At 43.7% G+C, this 26,043-nt stretch overlaps 1 protein-coding gene across 1 annotated transcript in view; it reads left to right on the forward strand.

Moving 5' to 3' along the window:
• Positions 1–25,770, forward strand: part of LOC127214710 (shootin-1-like) — a gene marked incomplete at its 3' end in the record, with an annotated part of 40,517 nt that extends 14,747 nt beyond the window's left edge. Inside the window, exons 2-5 of the mRNA XM_051175010.1 lie at positions 2,108–2,160; positions 11,772–11,832; positions 20,970–21,085; positions 25,602–25,770. Coding sequence (XP_051030967.1) covers positions 2,108–2,160; positions 11,772–11,832; positions 20,970–21,085; positions 25,602–25,770 — 399 coding nt within the window. The remainder of the gene's footprint in view (positions 1–2,107; positions 2,161–11,771; positions 11,833–20,969; positions 21,086–25,601) is intronic.
• Between the last annotated feature and the right edge of the window lie 273 nt (positions 25,771–26,043).

Consider the following 26,043-nt stretch of genomic DNA (forward strand, 5'->3'; position numbering starts at 1 on the left):
GTGTTTTGTCTGAGTCTATTGGAGTATAATGGAAGCATGGTGTGTTTTAGAAAAGCTTTTCAAGCCATTATTTGATGTCGTAAATATAAAAAAAATTATTTGTTGATGTCAATACGAGATTATAATTTTATAAGCCATCACCGTTTATATGTACGTCTGTAAATTATGTCACTAATAATACAGTGTTAGATCAGTTTTGATTGTGTGGGTGTGCGCGCATGTGCACACGTGTGCCCGTGAACATGCCACCATGCATATGTGGGAGTCAGAAGGCAGCCTGGGAGTTGATTCCATTCTTTCATCATGTGGACACTGGGAATTGAACTCAGGTTTTCAGGCTTGGTGGTTACGGGCCATCTCAGTGGTCCCAATTTTGATTTTTAAATTTCATCTATAGATACTTTAAAACTGTTTAGGTAAAAAAAAAAAAAAAAGTGTATGTGTGACGTATATGTGTGTAGACCCAGGCACATACAGCAGTCAGCTAGCTGTCCCTCAAGTGAGCAAGGACGCTGCTGTCTCCACCTGCCACAATGCTGGGGTTAGAGACGCACCTCCCATCCCTCCTTAGGAATGCTGGCATTAGAGATGTACTATGGTGCTGTGCCCATCTTTATGTAGGTGCTGGGGACTCAAGCTTAATTCTTCATACTGCATGGCTGAGCAGAACCATCTGCTCAGCCCTGCAGATGCATTTAAATGCCTAGTAATTTAAGTCAAAGTCTGTCAATAAAATATTCTTATCTTTATCATTTGAACTGTGGTAGGTAGTCTAATGATGTTTGGAGCCTTGACCGTAAGCCTACTACCCAATAGCACCAATGCATATTTATAAATTGCTTAGTTTTTGTTTGTTTCTGTTAAAGGTGGCAAGTTTCAATGATTTTCTAGATCCTAGGGCAATTTGGTTCCCAGTCAGTCGTTGGAGTGTGTGCGGTGGGCGCTGACGAGGATCGGGGGGCAGAGGGTTTCAGTTTGTGATTTATCAGCTCTTCCCTGTTGATAATTTAAAGGTTTTCTCTGGGATTCCATCTTTATGTGCATGCTCAGAGCTGTTTTGTAAGTGGTCTAATACCTGAAGACTGTCCTGGGTGTGTGGCTTCTGTAAGTTTGTAACCTTAGTGCTTATTTTGCAGTCTTAGCCCTGCGGTCACAGCAAGTGTCCCCAGACCTTTGGTCATGGAAGCTTGTCCCTTACCAGGTTAAGTGTTTGTTGTGTGTTGGGGGTTATTCTCTGCCTTTATGGGAAGCATACATTTCTAGAGCTGATGACCAGGTTATGTGGCTGTTCTTTCTTAGGTGGGAGGGAAGGTTGAGACAGGATTGTTGAGGCCAGGGTGGCTCCTCCTGCCTCAGTCATCCTAAAGCTGGGATTGCAGGTATGTGTCACCATGCCATGTGCCCATCTGGGACGCCATTCAAGTTATTGGTCTCAGGCTTCTACTTCTGTCTTCAGATTATTAATAGATCCAGGAAACTTTTTTTTTCCTATTACGAAAACTGAGCTACTCTTAGATAAATCTCAATTTAAAGTTTTACAAAGGTGAACACACCAGCCACAGCCGAGTTTCCCTCTGTCTCAGGGACAGTCATACCCAGTGGCTGGTAAACTACGCTGACCTCTTTGTCACCTTACGTCATCGTTCCAAACTTCATAGGCTCAACTGCGATAGGCCTAAAAATGTCATTTTTACTAAAATATGAGCTTGGGGGTTCATGTTACTTTGTGAGCACACTTCCGCACATATCTGGGAATCTGCACGCTTACCTTGGTGAAATGAAGGTTTTCCGTTTCTATCTGATTATGTCACCCAGGTGGATAGTGTTGGGAGGGACGACAGGCGCCTTAGTGCTCTCACAAGGCAAGTGCTAGGAGAGCTCACTTCTGGCAGACCTGTGGGTCTTCCTAATGGCTCAGGCAGAGCTGAAGGTCAGTGTGGTGGGCTTACATGTGCAGAGACTGGGAAGCAAAAGCCCTTTGGTGGTGGTCTCTCCACTCCGCTGAACTTTGTGAAGATTTACCGGGGTCAGCTGAGTTCACAGGTTCTCCCACAGCAAACTTTTGAGAGTTGTAATGTTGCTTTCTTTTCTTTTTTTCTCCTTTTAGCAATAGGCGAATATGAAGACCTTCGAGCAGAGAACCAGAAAACAAAGGAGAAGGTTCGTACTGTACCCCTCCCCTTCTTTACAAGCTTGAATGCCTAGGCAGCATATTGCCTTGTTCCGCCACCAATTTCAGTTAAGTGTGAATGAGAGAGGGTTTTTTTGTTTTTTTTTTTTTTCTTTTAAATCTTTTCTCTTGCATGTGTGGGTCAAGCTAATATCAACTCCAGTCTCCCAGTGGTAAGAATGGCAGGCATGCCACAGTAGGCATAGCCCTGGGAGAATAAATATGCAGCTAAATGTGTAGCAAGGCACTATGCCAAGCCACACAAGTCCTCAAGAGGTGTGCTTTCTCCCAGTAGTCACACTTGGAATGCTGGTGATCGACTCAAATGCCGGAGACATTTGCTTCTAGCACCCAGGCTTGTTGGGGCCTGCAGGGACCTGGGCTTTGGTAATCTACACACCTTTGTGTGTTTGCTTCTGCTGTCTGTGTGAATAATGAACCAGAAGTTGAAAAACACCCAGTGTGAGTACAGGGGAAGCGTGATGAATATTTTCACAGGATACGGAAGTTTTGTTTTGAACTATGAAATAAATGAATTCTGTTTGCTTTTGTAATCTGTGTTCCTTTTTGTCTCCAAAAATGTTTACTGAAGGTCTGTGAGTATTCCCACGTATGGGAGAGCTTCAGGACTGTAAGCCTACCACTTGAGAGGTTACAGCGGGAGGATTGCCATGAGTTTGAGGCTAGCCTGGGCTGCAGACTAAGATCCTGTATCAGAGAGCAGACAGAGATTTGTAACATGCTCATGCCTGTATGTGCATGTGTATCTCTTTTCCTTCCTGTCAACCAAGGGGAAAAGTAAAAAAGAATAGAAAACAAAAAATAGAGGAACACAGACTATGAATTTGTTTTAAAACATGAATGAAAATTATACATACAAATTTAAAAGGTCAATATATTTTTTTAATTACAATCACTAAATAAAGTACTTTCATCAAATAAGATAGTCACAATGCTTTTGAAAACGTATCCCTGGCAGAAAATAAATAAATAAAGTAGCCTGAGGTGTTTTTAAGTAAGAATGAGACGATGATGCCTCATCTTCCTAACTTTAGAACAGCATTTAGTAGGCAGCCAACTAGTTATAGGAATCTGTATCATATTTGGACTTAATTTATTGAGCTCTTAAGTATCATATTAGACTTATTTAGTCATTAAATTTGCCAGCCACCTAGGCATAGCTTGACTGGTGGTAGTAATGGCAAGTACTTTAGCTCACATACAATTACATCTGCTGTTTAGATCATTATTTTAAGTCTAGTTTTTAAGGCTTTTAACAGTATTTATTTTATCTTGATCATATGCGTGGTGTGCCTCTATGTGGGTAGGTATGTGCATGTGAGTACAGGTGTCCGAGGAGGCCAGCAGAGGAGTTCTGGTGTTTGTAAGGCATCCAGTGTGAATGCTGGGACCCGAACTGGAGTCCTCTGTAAGAGCCACAAGTGTCTTCAAACACTGGGCTCGTTCTGCTCCCCCCTTCCTTGTGCTTTATAGATTCATCTTTGGAGGTCTCTGAAGTCTTGGTTCCTTTCCTCTTTCAGGCTACCGAGGGAATGGTAGGAGATGGGGGTTATTTTAAAGAATCCATTCGAAAAGGGAACCGATACACACAACTTTCTAAGGCAAGAAGGCCATGGATAAGTAGTTTGAAAAGAAGATTTTTAGTTCTGTAACCGTAACTCCCCCAAACACAGAAGTCCCAGGGATGTAAAGTAGTGCAGAGGGGGGTGTGCTTAGGCCGTGGGCAGTGGCATCTCACAATTTTAAAGTTAATTTCCTGGGGATGATCAGACTTCGGCTCCAGGAGGAGGTCGATGGAGTGTCTGCGTTGGGCCTGCTTTTGGGCTCTCAGGGAGGGGTTCATGCAGGAGGATGGTTTAACCTCATCCAAATATGTGAGGTAATGAAGCAGAGTGGCTCAGCAGGTTAAAACACTGAGTTTGATCACCGGAATCCACGGTAGAAGGTGAAGGCTGACTCATCAAAGTTGCCTCCTGATCTCCACTGTGGCACATGCACGCATGTACACATACATGTGCCGGACACACATAGTTAGAATAAGTGAAAAGCATGTTTAAGTAAGAGAGGAGGAGAGACAGAAACCTGGTGTGTCTCCATGTAGCAGAGGACGGAAGAGAAGGAAAACCCTGCAACAGAGGAAGGAGATTGCATGTTTTGTTTTCTCTTTTCTGTTTCTTAGTCCATGATTATCTATAGACCTGGAAATGCCCTTAAAAAAAAAAAAAAAAAAAAAAAAAACAAAAGTGTTCTGTAAACACCTGCTCTCCCTGTTGACATGACCATAGTTGTTTAACTCAGAGCCACTTTCTTCCGTGGGGTTTGCAGAGAACTGTCTGTTGTGCACATGGGATTATAGGTTGGTTAAAAGACGGACTGGAAATGACCTCGGCCCGGTACACAGTTTACTTCTTCTCCAGGCGGAAGATGGCCTGACACATTTGCAGCATCTGTAGGCGTTATTGACCTGTTTCTGTCCTAATTCTTTAAAAATAACTATTAGCAGGGACGAGAAGAAAGGGAATGAAAGCAGTATGGAATGCTGTGCGTGTGGAAAAACAAAGAGGTGTGAGTGGCTTTAGATCTACCCTGCTCTGTTTACCTTCTATTAAAAGACTGGCTTGCTTATTACTGCAGTTTCTTCCCCCAAGGTGCGGGTTGTTACAAAGGAGAGAAGCATATAATAAAAGCCTTTTATACGACATAGAATGAGTAAAAGCAGCTTTAGTTCCGGAGGCGGCAAATGGAGGACACTGTTTTTTTTTTTTTTCCTAGGAAAGCACTTTCTTGTGCCTGGCTCCCTGAGCTTTTTCCAGTCTACATCAACAAATACAGACGGCCATCTTTCCTCTGTGGGGTCCCAGCCTCGAGTTAAATTAAACCCATTGTGGGCAGTCATTGGAAGAATTCCTTTTCCTCATAGTTGGTTCAGTGTAGGGAAATTTGGCAAAATAGAGGGAGGAGTTTTAAAAAAAAAAAAGGCAAGGTATTTTACTCCCGACGACTGTGTCTCTGCAAGTTTATTTGTCCTTGTGGCCAGGCCAGAGACCATGATGGGGACAGACAGCAGATCTGGTTCTTCCGGATGGAACCTTCTGGTGGATGCTGCAGTGTCCCTATGGATGTAGGTTCGCAGTAGGCAGGAACTCAAAGTCTCCTTACTTAGAGACTGTTATGGGATATTTCTGACCTCTTGTCTCCATAATGAAGCAGTTCAGACTATTTTAGCTTCCTTTTACTCAAGCAAACATAAGGACTTGAGGCGCAGCGAGTTTCCTGAGAACCTACAGGTAATTAGTGACAGAGTCTGGATGTAAACCTGGGTCTTATGCCCTCCATGCTTCTTTTGCAAGCAGGGAAACTTAAGAGTATATCGCCTCTTTCCACAAAGACCCGAGTTTTATTTTAATAAGTGTGTGCGTATGTGTGTACCCGCAAGTAAGCATTTGCACACGCGTGTGTGAGGAAGTCAGAGAACAACCTCAGGTGTGATCTGTTTGGTACTGTCTGTTTTTGGTTTGAGACATGCTCTCTCATTGGCTTTGAAACGTCACAAAGTAGGCTAGGCTAGCGGGCCAGCAAGCCCCAGGGATCCACTAGTCATTGATGTGTGCCACCATGCCCAAATTTTTGCAAAATCTGGGTTCTGGGGATAAAACTCAGGTCCACGCATTTGTGCAGCAAACACTTTCCTGACCGAACATCTCTCTAGCTATGTTTTTAATATTAATGTATGAATTTTCCACAATGGATTAAATTACAAGATGCTATACTTTTTCTGGGTTATGACTATACCATCAGTTGGTTTGTATTGAAAAGCTGAAATTTAAGTATCAAATCAATCCTTTATTAGAATGCATTCACATATGTATGTGTGGACATACAAATCCTGGCACCATGCATTCAAAGAATAGAAATAAGAGACTTAGGGGTGGGCCGGTGGGGTTTTGTTGCTTTATTTATTTATTTATTTGGTGTGTGTGTGTATGCCATAGGACATGTGTGGAGGTCAGATGATATCTTGCTGGAGTCAGCTGGGGTTCTCTTTCTACCATTTGGGCCCAGGTCATCAGGCTAAGAGGCAATTGCTCTATCCTGATGAGCCGTCTTCCCAATTCTGGACTAGTATTTTAACTTTTTTTTTTGTTTTGTTTTGTTTGTTTGTTTTTTAATACGTAGCCCTTTCGCCCACTTTGGCAATGGCAATGGGTGTTGGCCGTTTTGTGGATTTTATATAAGTCTTTGAAGATGGAATCAGAATTTGTTTGAGTTTGTAAGGAACGTGACTGAAGAAAAACCCTTTGGCCAAATGCCTTCTGGCCACCAAAAACATAAAGGAAAATAGATGAGGTTTTGCCTTCCAGTAAAACCACTAAGGAGGGGCCACAAATAGCTGTGACACTGCCATTGTTGTTGTGTGACTCTGCAGCTTCCTCGGGATGAGAAAAGACAAACAGAAATGGCCCCTGCTTTTTCCCACGTGCAAACTTTTAGTCTCTTTTAACAACAGATTTAAATGTCATTTATCTCTAAGCCTTCTTCCTCTAGCTCTCTTGCAAGTAGAATTTTTTTTTTTGTAAGAAGCCATCTGTATATTCCTTTGTGCTCGTCACATCCATCAAGAGAATTTATTATTATCTCCACACTAAATAGGAAAGAAGCAAGTCTTGTGGGTTCTAATAAAACATAAAAACCCCGAGACTGTTTATGTATGTCTTCTGGTCTTTTGCCCGAGGGACTATGAGGACTGTAAGCGGGACTATGAAATGGCCTCTATTTGTCTCGATTATTTTTGCCCATTTTCCAAATGGCATTGCAAGCAAGCAGTATGTGGGGGAAAGGCAGAGGACCTATCACGTTGGTGTTAACAAACTCTCTAAATCTGTATTTGGGGCACACAAAAATAGATGAGTGTGTATTTTGGGATCAGCTGAACAAAACATCTTCTTTAGTGTGTATGGCCATCACCATATTGAAATGCCAGTCACCTGCTGCTATCGAAGTACCGTCTCTTGTAACTTGCTCGAAATCTTTGTCATAACCGATTAGGGTTGGATTTTTTTCTTTCTTTCTTTCTTTCTTTCTTTCTTTCTTTCTTTCTTTCTTTCTTTCTTTTTTTTTCTTTCCCTTTCCTATGGGGCTGAATGGTATGACATTCATACTTCTCAGGGAGTTGGTGATGTGTGTGTGTGTGTAGAGAGAGAGAAGGAAATCTGTATAATAGAAGAATGTCTACCATTAAATAGTATTTGTGTTTAATATTATGTTCAGAGATTGAGTTTTGAAATGCATAAATGTTTAAGTGGCTGAGCAGAAGTCGGTTGGGTGAGCTGCTGTCACCGCGCATCAGACAGCTCTGTCAGCCTGCCAGGAACAATGAATGAAAAGAGCCAGGCAGACGCTTCCCCAAGACTTGTCTCAAGAAGCAAGATATACGATAGTGTTTGCATCTTGGCTCGGTTGTCTATTGTTACAATTTCATCCTCTCGTGTAATATTCAGAGGTGAAGGTCCCAAGTATATTATTTATTTATTTATTTTTTTTTAAAAAAAATCAATACAGACGCCACTCTAAAGAGCAAGATCTGCATCCATTATGCTAACTGTTCATGCATAATACATCCACATACATGTGGCTTCTTTGAGACGGAGTGGCAAGTGGTTGTGCCAGAGAAAAAGTAATTACTTAGCAGTTTGAAAGTGAAAATGAGTCTCTCATTAACAGCAATCTATCCAGAAACAAAGAGCGAGGGTCTCAGTTCTGATGACATGTGTTTCCATCTCACACACAATACCCCGACTTTGGAGACTGCTGCACGACAGCTTGGGGGGGGGGCGCACACTCCTCCTTTATCGCCTGTGAAAATTGGAGGGAAAGAACTTTTGCATTGGAAGAAAAGAAGAACTCCAAAGAGGGATCCCATGTAGAGGGATGATTAGATGTCCTGAAGGGCAAGCCTATATAGATCCAGAGAGCGCAGGCCCGGGAAGCCAGACTTACCTAGACGGAACAACAGACTTGATGCTCCTCTCGCTACCCCACCGAAGATTCTAAAGCGGGCACCGATGTCTGGTTCTGGCTCTATAAGTTTCCATTTTAAAATAAATGGTGTGACTGGGACGTAAGAGGAATGAACTTCTGCAAAAGCTGGTGTGGGGGCTAAACCTTGCTGCTGGCGGTGTAACTGCCCGGATTCTGTCTCCACAAGTCTGCAGTCTTCCTGTCTTATAGTTCATGTCCTTGGTCCTTATACCCTGCTCTTCTCATTGTTCGTTTTTGTGAAACTACAGAATCTAGGCTGCTCCCTACCAGGTCCCTGTTGGTGTTAAGTACGGTGTCTGGCACTGGACCTAGTTTTGTCCGGTGCACAGAAATATCCAGTGGTCCAGTGGTTCCAGGACACAATTGCTCAGAATTCCACCTCAGTCAACGGTCATCTGTTGTCTTGTATCCTCAAGGTGTGTGGAGACGGTGTGTGGGCTCCAAACTGTCCTTTCTACTAGCTGACCATTCAGTTGCATGTGTATGCCCAGATGATAAGATATTAGTGGAAATCAGACACAATTTGGAATGCTGAGGTTCTCATTGCATGAATCACAGACACACACAGCAGATTATAAATCTTCTCCACATCAGTTCAGAGCTTCTACTGAACCCAGATAAAGAAATGTCGACAGTGTTGGCTGATGGGTAGCTGGGGAGCTGGGAAGGTGCCAGTTCATGCTGGAAGGACAAACCACTGCAGCCCAGTCGACCGCTGTTCTCAGATCCAGGTGAGATTTCACCGGCTGAGATAGCCTTAATGACGGAGTCTGGAAATTCGCCTGGGTTTCTCACACAAAAGGCCTTCGAAACCACCAAAACCAACCTCCAGTCAACCTGCTACTTTCTTAAGAGTCAAAGCAGCGTCTGCAGACTAGCTGGAATTTTCTTCAGTTTGCTTAAAGCAACCAGCACTCAGGCCGCTGGGTTCAGCTCCAGCCTTGAGCTGTTGAGTGATGTCGTCCAAAGAACATCTGTTGCTATTACAAAGTCTCCATGAGCAATTCTCAGCACAAAAAAGAAGTCTTTACAGATGGCACAGCTGCAGGGGCAGGGCAGAAGAGAGGGTGGGATGGATGGGGGTGTTTCTGTGTCACGAAGATGAAACTTCGGCGTTCCCTGTAACGTCTCCGTGTTGGTGGATGGGGAGAAAGGTGGCCGGATGTCTCTGGCTTCCCCTGAGATGATGTCATAAGTGGGTGTTTGCATTCTTGCTTGGTACACCATCAGTTCTGGCGTGGGCTCACTAAGCTGTGTTTGCCGAGTGTGTAACCCCCTCCCACCCTTTCAGCCTTTCAACGTAGCAGATGGTAAATTCAGTGGCTGCCAGTTCTATCATAATGTGGTGGCAGAAAATAGAAAGCAAAGCCACACGAAGACCCCGAGACAGAGCACAGCTGGGGTTGGGGAGACAGATTGTGACTGCGTTGACAACTAAAGGTTATCGTTTGCCGGACTCTGTAGAATCCTTCCCCTGCACCCTGGACTGAGATCTGTTGTTATTAATCAGAGTGTCCACCTGGGTCTTAAGAGCAGTGAGCGTTGGCTTCAAGTCTCCCCTCTGGACAGCTGGAGCGGGCCTGCCCGTGAAGGCCACGTATTATTTCTAACCAGGAAATGGGAGGCTTGTTGGTAGTTGGTGTCTGACTAGGTAGAGCTCTGAGCGCCGATCCCTTTTCCCATTCTCGTCAAGTTTCAGTGAAAACTGAGCACATAAGTGGGGACCGGATACACCTTTGATTACTTTAAACGGAATTCTGAGAGACAGACTGGGAGCCTCAAATGACTTGAGGTTATAGCATCACCCTGGAGCACCGTCTCGTGATGAAGAATCTTCTTCTGAGGACCTTGTACTTGCAGAAAGGATAGATGGTGATATCCGCTGGCCCATCAGAAAGGAAGCGCTAAGGAAAGCCACTCCTCAGGCTTCCCCCTTCTGTCTCCTGAGGCCACGCCCACGGGGTATGTGGCCATCTTACAAGTTCACTGTAAGACCTCTACAGAAATACTCAGTGAGAAAGTAAACACCAGCCACGCTGCCCTAGGTGATCATGACTGGAGTTCTCTGGTTTCATCAGAAATTTGGGTTCTATTTGTGTCTCCTGTTGTGCATTGTTGGAGTGGGCTGGGCAGCCTGGCAGGAGTCTGGTGGGAGGAGACAGTTACAGAAAGTAAGAGGAACATTCCAGACGCAGCTGGCTGGCAGTGTTGCAGTTGCTGGTTGTATGGTTCCAGAAACTGTGAGACAGGTGGTTTGTGTTTTACAGAGGGTGGGTTCCCACAGGGAAACCCTGAACAGGGTGGGTGTCTTCGGATGAAAAGAATCTTTGGTCCAACCCGGCTCATTCACGGGGAGAGAGGGCCACGCTGGATTCTGATGGTCAGCCCTGTGCACCTGTTACATGTGTGGTGTCCCCTTAATGGGTGTATCCTGCAGACAGAGGTGTGTGTGTGTGTGTGTGTGTGTGTGTGTGTGTGTGTGTGTGTGTGTAGCATCTGAGTGTGCAGGTGCCTACATACTGACACGGAGGAAGCAGAGACTATCAGGGGTCACGCTCTGTCACTCTCCTCCAGCTCTTCCAGAGTCTCCATCCTCTGATACCCAGCTTTTGCATGGATGCTGAGAATTTGAACTGGGATCCTCAAGCTTGCCTAGCCAGCATTCTTATCTAACACCAAGTCATCTCCCTACCTAACCCAAGACTGGCTTTGACAGCTCAGTGGTTCTTTTGTGGAGCTAGCCATATGTATTCTCTCTCTCTTTTTTTTTTAAAGATTTATTTTTAAGATTTATTTATCATGTATAGTATTCTGTCAGCATGTATGTTTGCACACCAGAAGAGGGCACCAGATCTCATTATAGATGGTTGTAAGCCACCATGTGGTTGCTGGGAATTGAACTCAGGACTTCTGTAAGAACAGCCAGTGCTCTTAACCTCTGAGCCATCTCTCCAGCCCCCCATATGTATTCTCTTAAAGGAGGAATTTGTTTTAACTAAGGATAGTCAATTGGTTGCCAAGGGGATAATGAGTAATGAATGACTTCTTGTCTTAGGAAGTCCTAGAAACTCAGCTGGGTTAAAAAAAAAACAAAAAAAACAAAAACAACAAAAACAAAAAAACAAAAACAAAAAAAAAAAAAAAACGCGTGCATCTCCTGTTGTGTGAGTAGTATCAACATCAGTAGTATTGGGGCTGTGAAAAGATTTTTAAAATTCATTTTATTTTTAATTGTGTTTAAGTAGTACCCTGGGAGGCCAGGAGAGGCCACCAGGTCTCCCTGGAACTGGAGTTAGTCACGTGTGATCTGCATGGCATGGGTGCTGGGAACTGGCCCGGGGTCTTCTGCAGTAGCAGCATGCTCTCACAGCTGCTGAGCTGCTTCTCCAGCTCCCCCCCCCCAAATATTGTGTCTGGGAAAATAAAAAAAGGAAAGGCTAATGAGTGCCACTGCTGTGTGTAAGCTTATTTTTGCTTCTTGCCCTGTCACAGTCAAATTTCATCAGATAAATTTAACATTTTTTTCTGCTTTTCATTTCAGTGTGACAAGATTAGGCAAGAACGAGATGAAGCTGTTAAAAAGCTGGAAGAGTTTCAGAAAAGTACGTGAGCCTTTCTAGTGGGGGTGGTGATCACTTGGCTCTGGGGATTGTGTGAGTACACGGACACCAAGCTAGGTGCTTGGTCATGTTGTCAAGGGAAAAACCCTCCCATTTGGGGGGGTGGTGGGAAGAGCCAAAAAGCAATGGGATAAGCATTAATATTCTATAAATGCCTTATAAAGATTTAAGGTCGTGGCAAGAGAAGTTCGCTACGGGAAAATATCAAAGTAAAACAAAATTCGCTTGTTACTTAGACTCCTTGTGAAAAGCCAAAGTTAGTATTTTATTTTCTATCCTAAGTGGCCGTCCCTTTATGAAATATGTGTTTCTCGAAAAAGTGCATGCTTTAGATTCCAGTTCATAGCCTTTTTTCAGTAAACAGTGTATCTTTGTGTGTCACTAGAAGTACAGGTCAGTTCTAACTACTGTCTTCTTTAGTCTGTAGTATGTAATGCACACGTAAGTATATAAACATTACAAAGTCCTCTATCCTTCCATGTCTTCTAAGGGCCAACCCTCACCACAGCTGTATACGCAGTCTGTCATTTCGTAGTCTTATGTTTTTGTTTGTGCCATATGTGTGCCATGAAATAATATTATAATGTAACTATATGAAGTTTTTTGTTTTTGGTGCTTAAGGTATCATTTGTCCTATATTGCTATACATAGCTGTGATTCGTTTTCATTACACTGTAGTGTGTTATACAAATATGTCATGATTTGTTGTTACTGGACCCTGCGTAGTTTTGGGCAGCTCCGTCTTACACACAATATTAGCGACTATATATAATACGTCACCTATGTAGTAATATGGTGCTATAACTTTGTTCTCTCATCACTATTTCTATATTTGGGGAGGGGGCAGGGTTTTGAGTCAGTTCCCCTGTGTGACAGCCCTGGCTATTCTGGAACTTGCTTTGTAGACCAGGCTGGCTCATGTGCTTGCCTTTGCCTCCTGAGTTCCGGGATCAAAGGTGTGTGCCACCACTGCCCTGATGATTGTTTCTGTTTGTTTGTTTTTTAATTTTGTTTTATTGGCTTTTCAGGGTTTCTCTGTATTGCTTTTGGAGCCTGTCCTGGAACTAGTTTTTGTAGACCAGGCTGGTCTCAAACTCACAGAGATCCTCCTGCCTCTGCCTCCCAAGTGCTGGGATTAAAGTTGTGCGCCACCACCGCCCTGAAGATTGTTTCTGTTTTTTTAAACTACTATCAATAACACTCGGCAGATACTCACGTGTTTATAAAATCTGATTAGTTTCTTAGATTAGTTCAAGGAAAAGGAATTATGCCAGGGATTTATGCAGGGGATTTGGGTATATAGCTACCAAACTTCACTACATATTTGTCAATATGCTCTAACAGGCGAGGTCTTATTTCAAGTGTTCTAAATACAGGATGGAGATAGATGCAGTTGGGTAGTATTGCACCTGCCTAGCACTTGGGGAGGCCCTGGTGTGAGTCTATCAGTCAATCAGTCCGAGGAAGGAGACTTCAGGAGGCAATGAGTATGTCGGTGGCCTCCATGTTGGCAATGGTTTCACGAAGGAATGTTTATACCCCACTGATCACACTGTGCATATTAAGTATATAAACTACTTACACAGCACTTAGACTTCAGTGAAATGGTTAAGAGCAAAGAGCAGTTGGAGTGTTTGAAACTGCTCTCATTCAGTTGTGTCCTTAGAGAAGCAATAATAGTTTTCTTCAGATTTTTACTGTTATTTTTTTTTTAATGTGACATGAATCTGTTATTTATCCAATAAGTCAGAACATAGCTGATCAGATCCAAAAAGTGTCACACGGGGGAATATGTCATGGGCTAAGAACCAGACATTGCAAGAAAATAATCCTCTCCCTTGCAAGCTGGACCTTTCAAGATCATTCTGCAGAAATTCTGAAGCCAGGTAACAGGTATTGTCAGAGTCTGCACTCGAGGAGACATTTTACCCTTCTCAAAAATGAAAAACAAACAAACAAAACAGTAAAATGCAGTGGTCAAACCCCAGCAGCCAGCTCTATTTCATCATCCGAGTACAACAAAGCACAGGGCAATCTTGTGGGTATCACTGTCTGTGGAGGACGGAGACTACGACAGAAATGCGTCTTGTCTGTGGATGCACGGACGACTCCCTCTCATGTCCTCACCCTATCATGCAGGGCCGATGGCATCCGAATGAGTGTACTTGGAAAGCACAAGCCCATGAGTATTGGGGCTAGTTTGTGTGCTTGGATTGTTGAGGGTGGAGCGGTGTGCTGTGTGCAATGGACTGGTTCAGGTTTCTTATGGTTCAGTTTACCACAACATGTTTTGATACAGGAAGGTGGTAGGGATTTGCCTCCTGTGTTCAGTAAGAATGGAAACAACTTTCTCAAGTTGCTTTCGCCTACCATGCCCCTTCAGGAGCGGCTTTTTCCTCTGAATATGCCGATCATTCTACAAGAACTCAGATTAGGACCTGAGAGGACTCATTGAAATGGTAACACAATAGTCGCTATTGTGAGGTGCATTTAGTTTTTACTTTTATTAACCCTGGTTTAGTTGAAGTCTGAATGTCCGGAAGTCAGAATGTGAATTCTTTAAAGAATTATCTTTTGTACACTAATTGTAAGTGTACACATGTGGAGGTCACTCAGGTCATCAAGAATGGTGACAAGCTCCTTTACCCACTGGCCCATCATCCTGCTGACCCCAATGTGAATTCCTTTTTTATTTTTCCTCATTTTTTTTTTTTGAGACAGAGTTTCCCTGTGTAACAGTCTTGACAGTCCCAGACTTTGTTGACCAGGCTGACCTTGAACTCACAGAGATCTTCCAGCTCCTCTTCCCAAACACTGGCATCAAAGGCAGGTGTGCACCACCACCACCACTCAGCCAAATGTGAATTCTTTACTCAGTCTTGAGGAGAGAGAATGGGAATAGTGAAGTATGATTTTTGAGGGTTAGGGATGTGTTGCAGTATCTCATTTTAGGCAAGGGGAGTGCTCACCTGGAGTGCTCAGTTGTAGGTTTGGTTTTCTAGAGCCACATTAAAAACTAGCCGTGGTGGCTTATGCCTGCAATCCCAGCACTCGGGGAGGCAGAAGGGCTGCAAGTTCAAGGTCACCCTTGGCTATTTGGTAGAGTTTGAAGCCATCCTATTTCAAGACTCTACCTCAAAGCCAAAGAAAGAGGATTTTATTTCTTTTAAAAGCTGAATGGAGATAAATAGTTCATGGCTTTGAACAGAGGGCAGAATTTGAGATCTGGAAGGGAGCATTCTTCTGGGAAGGAGCCCATGTAGCCTTGAACAGCTTTCTGCGTTAGTAAATCTGGGGTGAATTGCCTTGTTTCTTGAGGATGAAGTGAGAAAAATGTGCATAAGAGAGCTAACCCTGGGCACTAGGGTGGCAGAGGCCAGCCTGGTCCACAGAGTGAGTTCCAGGACAAGCAGGGCGACCCAGAGAAACCCTGTCTCAAAAAACAAAACAAAATAAACAAGAAAAGGAAAGAAACTCCCTCTCCCCCCCCCCCTCCAGTGAGCTAGGATTCAGTAAGTACTCAATAAATGCTGCCATGGCCAATCGGGCTGCTGGGGCTGCCGGGTGAAGTCCTATTGTTAACCCTAGAATGTGGGGATTCTGGGGCTGTATGGATTTGCTTGGCTGCTCTGAATCTCCTCTACCATGCTTACCCACAAGGTCTACCTCTCAAAATGTGGGAAGATCTGCCCACTGAGGCTTAGGTAAGGGCTCAGGCTTTGCTTAGCCTAGCTTGGCTTTCCTTTCCTAGGGTAAATGCAACTCTGGCCATGGCCGCATGTCCGTCACTGGCCCCTCTGCCAGCTCCCCTTAGCCCCCGAGTTTCTCTACACAAAGAGGGAGGCCGTGTGTCCACAGTAAAGTCCCTTCATGTGTTTGAGGTTGCAGTGGTAGACCCTGAGTTATGATTAAGGCTGCACGTGCTTTCCCACACTAGAGCCTGCTTGGTTCATTTTGTGCCGCATGAAAGCCTGTCTGGGAGCCGAGCCCTTTGGGAGAATGCTTGGCTTGTATGTGGGAGACCCTGGGTTTGATCCTGAAAACCGTATGGAGTCAGGCATGGTGTGCATATGTATAATCTAAGCACCCAGGAGGTGGAGGCAGCTGCATCAGGGCTTAAGTTCATCTTTGGCTACACAGTGAGTTTGGAACCCATACAAGAACAGAACAGAATGGGAGCAGGAGCAGCAGCAGCAGCAGCAGCAGCAGCCCACCGATGATAGCAGTAGCAACGACAAGGATCTTTTTTAAGCAATCTGATATTGAAGAAAACAGTGTTGTGTTCAGGGCCTGTGCTCCAAAGAGCCTGTGTGTGTTGCCCCTATTGTGAGAGGTGGGGCATGAGGCCTTGCCAAGCAGCAAGATCTTTGGAGCGGACAGCCTCAATTGTAGCAAGTGTTAAAAGGACCATGGAAAACTGGAGTGTCCTAGATTGGGTCTACCTGGGCCTTATCAGTCAGAGCTGCACTTGAAAAGGGTTTATTTTTACCTCTCTGGGTCCCAGTGTTCTCAGATAAAATGCCAGGATAGCATCTACTTTGTAGGGATGGTTCTGAGAACTCATGGGAACACACATCTTAGGACAAGGCTAGGCACAGCCCGGCTCAGTGAATGATAAGCATTTCTGCAGCAGACCTGGTCTTCACCTTTCCAACCGAAGGACCTACTTTGTAGGTAGTGTTGCTCTAAGTGCAAGAGAGCCAGACATACATGAACTGAAATCCATGTTTTATAGCTGTGTGTGGTGGTGCATGCCCATGATTCCATGACTCTAAAGCAGAGACAAGAGAGAGGTCTACAGAGCAAATTCCAGGGCTTTTTAATAATAATAATAATAATAATAATAATAATAATAATAATAATAAAATCCTGTTTTACTAAAGCACATATTTTGTAGAAGACAAATATTTTGTTTAGTGGACCCCCCCAAACCCTACAATGTGATACTCTCTCAGGTGCTTACACATAAGAGTACACTATCCTGAAGTCATAGATGAATAGACACAAACTTTGTTAATTCAACTAGACTATAGAAATAAGTCAATAGACTTTATTATACATGCGAGTTCCAGAAGCCTTTGAGATGAGGTCTCGTGTGTCTCAGTCTGGCCTTCAACTCCTTGAAGCAGAGAAAGACCTTGATTTCTGCTCTTTCCGCCTCGTAAGAGCAGGATTGACGTCATGTACCAGCCCCCCCCCAGCATGCACAGTGCTAGATGCTGGAGGTGGGGATCCAGAGCAGACACTATCCACGGAGCCACGTCCCCAGACTTTAAAGGTTTTTCTTATTGGAAAAATTAGAAGATAGATAGTAACATGAGCCTCTCGTATCCATGATCTGGCAGTTGTTAACTTAATTCCTTATTGCTCACATTTTCCTGAGGGCATTACAATGAAGCCAAGGTTAGTCTTTGTATTGCTATAAAATTTACTGGCGATAGATATTTTATTATGAATTTTTGTTTGTTTCTAAAGCACAGCTACAATCTTAGGGCCCCTTTCTTATCTATGTGTCTTCCTTCCTTCCTTCCTTCCTTTCTTTTTTTATTGTTGTTTTCTTGAGACAGGCTCTCCCTATGTAGTCCTTGCTGGCCTGGAAATTACTGGTATAGATTAGCTGGCCCTAAACTCAGAGATCTGCCTGCATCTGCTTCCTGAGTGCTGGAGTTGAAGGTACATGTCACTGTGCCCGACCTGTTTTTTTCTTTGTTAAACATTGGTTCTTACAAAAATGGTAAAGCATTCAGTGATCATAGATACGAGAAAAATCCCTAATGTTTTTCAAAACCTGGATTCTTTCCAAAAGGATGAATACGGCCGGGTCAGATTGCTCAGTGGATAAAGGTGCATGCTTCCAACCCCAAAGACCTGAGGTCAATCTCAGGACTTGCATTGCACAAGAGAAACAACTCTAGCAAGTCGTCCTCTGACCTCTACAGTGCACTGTGGTCACACACACACACACACACACACACACACACACACACACACACACGTATACTCATGCATAAATATAGCAGAATTAGAACAAAGTGGGGGGAAATACATTCATACTTTGGAATTAGCTTTGCTTTTCTATTGTGTGTCGTGTGTGACTTTGGGATTTGGGAACAAGGCCCTCCATCTGACAGATGTAAATGGCCCCTTGTTGTATATTTTTCTTATGAACCCAGGGAGTTGATAAACAGATGTCCATGCCATCAGTTTGCACTGGATGCAGTTTCTCAAAGTTACATGCGATGCGGCGCAGTTTAAAATGTTCTGCACTGTCCCTTCCCTGAGAGAGAAACCCCCTCCCCCATCAGAGTGTACTCTGGTGTCTGAAGAAGCAGATTAAACCACAGGACATCTTTTTACAAAAATGTTCAGAAAGTAAGGCCTCCTCCTCCCTCCCCTCCTTCTTTGCTGGGCCCAAGCCTCTCGACTGCAGAATGGTTCCCCCCCCTTACTTTCATGAGCAAGAATGTTATTGAATAAAAAAGTCAAATTCCTGAAAAATGTAGAGTGTTTATGTTTTTGTTATGAGAGTAGAAATACCAGATTGTGGCGAAGATGTCAAGTAGTTAAGGCTAAAAAAAAAAAAAAAAAAATTCAAAGTAATATTTTAAAAGATGTTGTAAAAATTGTATAGGTTTCTTTTTCTCTTTCCTTCACATTTTTGAAGAACCTACCTTGTAAACATAGTGATCAAATGCCAGGAATATTAGGATTTTACAGAAATAATAGAGCTTATTATTTAAACTACAATATAAAGAACTTAGGCATACATTGATGAAGAAGAGCTACATGGGCTTTGTGTGTGTGAATAAACTTGGCCCGTGTTCAGCTTCTATTTGTTTCTCTGGTATAAACACATATTGTGTGTGATTCCAGTTTAATGGGGACCCGTTTGTATGCCAAGCAGCTGCATTTTTAGGACCTATTTCGTGATTTCTATAGCTCTCTGAAAAGTTGGTTCTATTCAGGACAGGAGATAGAAGAGATCAAGGGGGTGGTGGGGAGGGGGGAAGCTTCAACACACAATCATTTCTTTTTCAATTGGAGCCAGAAAGGTTGATGACAACATGACCATTGTGTTATAATGATAAGACCACTAAGGCCTCTGTACCTCACATCACAGCTTTCACTCCCACAGCAGATACAATTTAATTCACTGCTCCGTCAGCAATGCGCCTGACAACCTATGCCAATCTATCTCCCCAGTTACCTAATCACTGTCCTCTGAGAAATGCAGTTGAAATGATCTTGGAACAGTCAAAGAAACTCTCAATTAAGGCTGCCACTTCCAATGTGTCCGATTGTGTCTTATGCACTTGGTACAATTTTCACTTCCAATCCTGTTTATTTACAATGTCTACCAGTAAATTACGCTTAACGTGCATTTTAGTGAGGGGGCCCCTGCCGGCCGATTGCTGGTGCATGCAAGTGTGCCATTGAGGTGTGGGAGTGTCATAAAGTCAATGCCATCAGCAGCTTTTAGGCCCTGATGGGATGCGGTGGTAACGTTGATAATGCAAGTATGCGCTCATCAAGTCATAATTAGATGCCGATCAAATGTGCCACTTGTAATAACAGTGTTGATTCCATGTTTTTCTCGGTGACTGCAACTACTAATTAGTTAAGTGGTTTTTGGTTGGCCTGCATTGCAACAGATTATTACCCCTGGAAAAAATGTCAAGGTTAGAGATGTTTCTGCTTTTATGAATTTGAATATTAACATAATAAGAACTTTGGACAGACTTAGGAAGTAATACATTTTTTTTCTGTATTTCATTTAAAGAACCCCCCCCCGGAGTTTAATCATAATTGCAGGTTAATTAAGCTTAAATGAAGCAAGAGTAATCTGTCTTTGTGTTATATGAGCCCAGGGCTCTTTGCTAACTTTTGTTGATTTTCACATTTGGGTGTCCTTTAATTTTCTTTTCCTTATGCCAAACAAATGGAAGTCAGTCTACAATATGCAGGGTTAGGGTTGAGATTCTGGGGGTGGGAAAATTCGTATTTTTTTCTTGCTTAATCTTCAAAATACCATTCCCAGATCTGAAATAACATGTCTTTAAATCTAAATTTACATAACGTAGCTACTCCCCCCCCAGAATCTAAAGATTAAAAAATTTTCAAGTGTTGTTAAACATCCAAATAAAATTTGATTTTCTTCTCCTCCCAATGATATTTTGTTTTGCAATGGACGATTTGTGAGTACCTGTTTTCTCGTCGCATGACTTGTAAGTCTCAGTGCCACGCTTTCCTTACCTGGAGTAGAAGAAACAACAGGAACTAGTTTGTATTATTGGAAGAGGGATATCACAACACTTTAGACACTCATCCACGTTATTAGGCAGCCACAAGATCAACTTGGGATTTATGTCTCCTTTTATTTCTTATGAGCTCTATTTTTCATGTTAAATCCACAAACAGGGTCTAGGCTGATCAAAAAACTACTGTACTGTGGCTTCTTATTTATTGGAAGCTTGTTTACTTAATGCATGTCTGTTGTTCGTTTGGAAACAGCAACATAGAAACTGAATACTTTAGGGGCAGGAGAGCCAGCTCAATGGGCAAGCACAGAGGACCCGAGTCTGATTCCCAGCACCACGCAAAAAGCCAGGGTGGTGGGTTTGTGTTTTCAATAATCTCCAGCGCCATGGAGACACAGACAGGTGGACTAGCCAGAGAGGCTCAGCTGAATCAGCAACCCCCAGGCTGGTGGGGGGGCCCTGCTTTATGGAAACAAAGGTGGGTAACTTTTTGAGGAATGAACCCCAAGGTTGGCATGTGTACAGGCATGCAGGCTTTGCACACATGTTCACACACACACACACACACACACACGCGAGAGACGCGAGAGAGAGAGAGAGAGAGAGACGAAGACTTTGTAAAATATGGCATATGCAATCATTGAGAAAGTTCTTACTTTGTGTGTGTGTCTTTCTTTCTTTCACATACACACATTAGATGGGATTTATTCAACGGCGGCTTCTGAGGAATTTTTAGTCATGGCCAAAGTGTCTAGGCTGTAGGGAAGAATGGGAAACATTCTTGGTCATGGGGCAGGGTGGGCTTCAGGAATAGTTGACTCAACCCTTGAATGCTGAGCTCTTTTTCCTCTTAGGCCTAAGTTTCTCACATGGTTATAGAGGAAGTGAATTTCATGCAGAACCATCTTGAGATAGGAGAAGACATGCTCGAGAGAGTGCTGAAAGCCCTTGGCAACGAAGGGGAGTCTGTGCAAGCCGTGGGGCTGTGCCTAGGCTTCTGTATTTCAACTCGGTCTTCTACGGGGAGTCTCCTCTCTTGCTTTGTTTCCAAATCTCTGCCCACTTGTCTGCTTTGAGAAGGAGAGGTAAGGTCCTAAGTCCTGGAATGTGATTCCTGTAAGCATCTGCCGCATGGAAAATCCATTTTCTGTTATAAAAGTAGACTAGTGTGTGTGTCTGTGTGTGTGTTTGTGTGTGTGCATGTTTGTGTATGTTTTGTGTGTATTTGTGTGTGTTGTGTTTGTGTATGTTTTGTATTTGTGTGTGTTGTGTGTCAGTGTCTCTGTGTGTGTATGTATTGTGTGTGTGCTTTGTGTGTGTTTGTGTATGTTTTGTGTTTTGTGTATGTTTTTTGTGTGTATGTGTGTCTGTGTCTGTGTGTCTGTATGTGTGTGTGTTGTGTGTGTGTCTGTGTGTGTGTGCTTCTGTGTCTCTGTGTGTGTGTTTCTGTGTGTCTGTGTGTGTGTTTCTGTGTCTGTGTATGTGTGTCTGTGTGTGTGTCTGTGTGTGTGTGAGTGTGTATGTGTTTGTGTGTGTGTGTCTGTGTGTGTGTCTGTGTGTGTGTGAGTAAGTGTGTGTGTGTTCCCAGCATTGGGCCCCTTTGACTTGGGAGGAGTAGTCCATGAGGCAGACTGTTAGAGTAGACTTTCCCCACCATCTGGCACGTGCTTACACTTCGAGACTGGCCTGGTGGAGTGCTGCGCACACAGCCCCTGAGCGCATTTTCTGCTGGAGCCTGATGAAAGTCCAGCCCCAGCCTCACATTTCAGGTGGTTATTTGTGGAAGCAGAGGGAGGGCTGTGGAAGGGGTGACCTCCATCGCACCACGATTGCCTCTAGCTGATGATTTTACCAAGTGTGTAATTTTCTATATTCTGTCTCATCAGAATTACATTATTAGTTAAAGAATGTTTTTATCTCTGTCTTATGTATTTTGGGTAAAAAGCATCCATCAGAAAATGGATTACAGCAATTTCCAACCAAATTCTCATTCGTAATGCTGGTTGTATCTCCACTAACCCCATACCACTCACCTCTCAAAGTATTTCTTTGGATGTGACTGAAGTCCCACTATTGATAAATAGATAAATAAATAAATGTACTTAATTTGTATGCATTAGCAGCGTGCTTGCTAAAGGTATCTGCTTAATTGTTTGCATAATGACACTGCACCAGGATTCATAAGATACGGAATCAGAGCTTAACTAGGAACATGAATTTCCCCGTGTAGCTTCCATCCTGTCTAATGCACGCACAGCATTATGGGTGGCTCCTCTGAGGACACTGATAGAGCGGGCTGGCTCACGTTGCTTCCACTGGCCCTCACGTCCCAGTGTTTCTGTCCCTTGGATTCTGGATGCCTCTTTCCATTCCCTTCACTTCTTCTGGGATGAGTGAAGAAGCAATGTGTTTGAACCAGGGTTGGTTCCTCGGAACCTTTCCAGTGCCCAAGGGTGTCTCTGTGTCATATGCATTCAGATGGACACACTCTTGCCTCTTAGGACGGTAAGAGTGTATGGAAAGCGAGCACATGAACGCTTGTCTTATTTCTGGCTGCGTCGTTTGGGACATATGTGACTCTGAGCAGGCCAGTGCTGTGCTCTGGTCATCTCATCTAGATGACAGGCAGACAGTGTTGACAGCAGAGAGTGGTGTGTGTGTGTGTGGGGGGGAGGGTGCCTCCTCTTTCTTCTTCATGATGCTCTGCGATTAGCGGTCCAAACATAGCTTGCTTTCAACCTTATTTTATCTCCTCTTTTTTTTAAAAAATTATTTTATTTTATGTTCATTGGTGGCTTGCCTGTGGTGTGCATGTCTGTGTAAGGGTGTCAGATCTTGCTGTTACAGACAGTAATTAGCTGCCATGTGGGCGTTGGGGAATTGAACCCGATCCTCTGGGAGGAGAAGTCAGTGCTGCTCTTAACCATGAGCCATCCCTCAGCCCCATCTCCTCTCTTCCTTTGTATTTTGTGTGTATGTGTGATGGCATGCATGCGTGGTGTGTGTGTGTGTGTGTGTGTGTGTGTGTGTGTACCTGTATCTGTAGCTCAGGGTCACCTCAACTTTGGGCCTTTCCCTCTATCCCTTTTGGCCTGGTATTTAGAGACAGGGTCTCTCACTGAACTTGGAGCCTGCTGTTTAGCCCAGTCTGGCTGGACGGCAAGTCCTGGGACTTGCCTGTCTCCACCTCTCCAGCCCTGGAGTCACAGTGCGGTCCACTCTACCTGGTGTTTTACAACAGGAGCTGAGGGCCAAAACTCAGCTCTTGATGCGCTTCCCGCCAGCACTTTACTCCCCAGTTCTGTTCTCTCCAGGTGCCTTTCTTGTTTTAACCAGTGACTTTGAAAGAGAGACTTTGTCCCTTTGAGCTGTAATTGTCTTATGTTAAGCATCAGGGTTTTCTGAAGACAATCCCATAGCCGTGGTGTGGTGTAAAAAGAAGCATTAGTATGAGGGGCAAACCCTGCCATGTGACAAGTGGTTTATCCCTGCTCATCGGTCACCGGGCTCCCTGTCCCCTAAGCGTATTTTTAATAACGGGTCCCTTAGTGCACGGCATTTGTCTCCTGATTTATAAGAAGTCTTTTGTAAAGTAGATATTTATTTGGTTTGTTTTTGAGGATGTGTGATGAACTCTTGGGACTTGAAAAAAAAAAAACAGACTAAAAGTGGAGTTTCGGGGCATAGGTGGGATGGCTGGAGTGTTTGTTTGATGCTCTTCCAGAAGACCCACGTTCAGTTCCCAGCGCCCACATTAAGCAGCTTATAGAATCCCAGTAGCAGGGAGGGGATGGGATACCCTCTTCTGGCCTTTGTGGGGACATGTGATCTTGTGCACATACCTGCATAGATAAATGCACACAATATTAAAAAAAAGAAATATTTTTGTTGTTGTTGTGTTTTTTTTTTTGTTTGTTTGTTTAATTTTTTTTTTCTACAGACAGGGTTTCTCTGTGTAGTCCTAGCTGCCCTGGTACTCACTCTGTAGAGCAGGCTGGCCTTGAACCCACAGAGATCTGCCTGTCTCTGCCTCCAAAGTGCTGGGATCAAAGGTGTGAGCTTCCACCGCCAGGCCAAATGGAACGTTCTCATGGTACAGTTTGACCTTGTCAATTTCTCACAAGTGTGGCTCCTCCGTTTTGGTTTGGTTAGTGACAACGTATTTGAAGCCAGTGATCCAAAGTTATTTGGTTTATTCCCCTTGTCACTGCAGTGTGCCCAAGGTGACCACCATGTAAATTTCCGTATGACGATGAGTCCTTGTAGTGTAGCATGAGGTGTTTATGTTCTGCCTCGGAGTTAGAGAAGTCTCAATTGAGTGGTGCAGGATCACCCTATCTACAGCCAGACAAAGGACTAAGACATCCTTTCCTGAATTCCTCAAAATCATCCACGCATGATGCACTGTGGATTCGAGTTCTCCTCTGTGCTGTGATATAAAAGGTCTCACACTTGCTGTTGGATTTTACCCTTCTACTTCAGTCCTGGAGATGGTGTAATCACCTCCCAGGGCCAGACTTGGGCAAGGAAACTCTTTTTTTTCCAGGTCCATGTTTCCTAGAGAAAGATCTTTGATTGGCTAACCATGGGTCGTGTACTAATTCTAAGTGTGGATTGTCTGTGGCCAATGACATTGTCTTCCCACAGAAGCCAGGTGGAATAGAAGAGAATGGAGCTGGGAAAACAGACCGATTCAGTATTCTCAGCACAGCAACAAATAGAAAATTTGTCAGAAATAAAGCAGTTTTTATTAAGACTATTAATGGGCTAGAAATGTTGATATTTTATCTAATTCTTTAAGTGTTCCTCTCTCTCTCTCTCTCTCTCTCTCTCTCTCTCTCTCTCTCTCAGCAAGTAAGTGTGCCTGGCGCACGTGGCTGTTTTCATGCCATAAATCAGGCATGTGTGTCAGGGAACAACTTGGTGAATTGGTTCTTTCACCCTGAGTTCTGGAAAATGAAACCACAAAGGCAAGAAGAGGGTATTCAATCCCCTGCTGCTGGGATTCAGGTCCTCAGGTTTAAGCACTTTTGCCCACTAAGCTATCGGCCAGCACCAAATTCCTTGTACTTCCTTTTAAAATTTAATTTTATATGCATTAGTGTTTTGCCTATTCAGGTCGTGTGAGGGTGTCAGATCCCATGGAACTGAGTTATAGACAGTTGTGAGGCCACGGTTGCTGGGAATTGAACCCAGATCCTCTAAAAGAGCAGCCAGTGCTCTTAACCACTGAGCCATCTTTTCACACCCCATTGTATTTCATAATATTTATAGCCAGTAATCCACTTGCAGCTGCTGTAACCCAAGAAGAGGCCACTAAAATATTAAAGCATGGGTGTGATTTATTTATTGACTGAATTTAGCCGTTACATTCTATCTTGGATGTTAGTGTGTATGTAAGACAAAAATACACTTAATTCCTTTGTCTGAAAGATCCAAGATACTTGTTTGACTGCTGATAATAAAATGACCACTTTTCTATTTTATTTTTAGCTAAACAAAGAGAATAAAACACTGAAAAGGATCAGCATGTTATACATGGCCAAACTGGGACCAGATGTAATCACGGAGGAGATAAACATTGATGATGATGACCCCGCCACTGACACGGATGGCACAGTAGAGACCTGTGTGTCAGTCCAGTGTCAGAAGCAAATCAAAGGTGAGATTCCACTGTTTCGACCGAGTATGGCTTCTGCCAGGACAAGGCTTCATGTTTCTGTGAGCACATCAGCACCTCAGGAGGGAGTCTGAAAATACATGGGGGCTTGGGAGTTGGTTTGGTGGTTAAGAGGACTTGCTGAGCAGGTATGAGGGCCTGAGTTCAAATTCCCCGGCCTTCACATGAAAGCCTACGTGGATGTACATGCCTGTAATACCAGAACCAGGGGGCGTGGTCACAGAAAGATGACTGGGGTTTGCTAGCCAGCCCGTC

The sequence above is a fragment of the Phodopus roborovskii genome, unplaced genomic scaffold (genome assembly GCF_943737965.1).
Source record: "Phodopus roborovskii unplaced genomic scaffold, PHOROB, whole genome shotgun sequence".
Classification (NCBI taxonomy): Eukaryota; Metazoa; Chordata; class Mammalia; order Rodentia; family Cricetidae; genus Phodopus; species Phodopus roborovskii.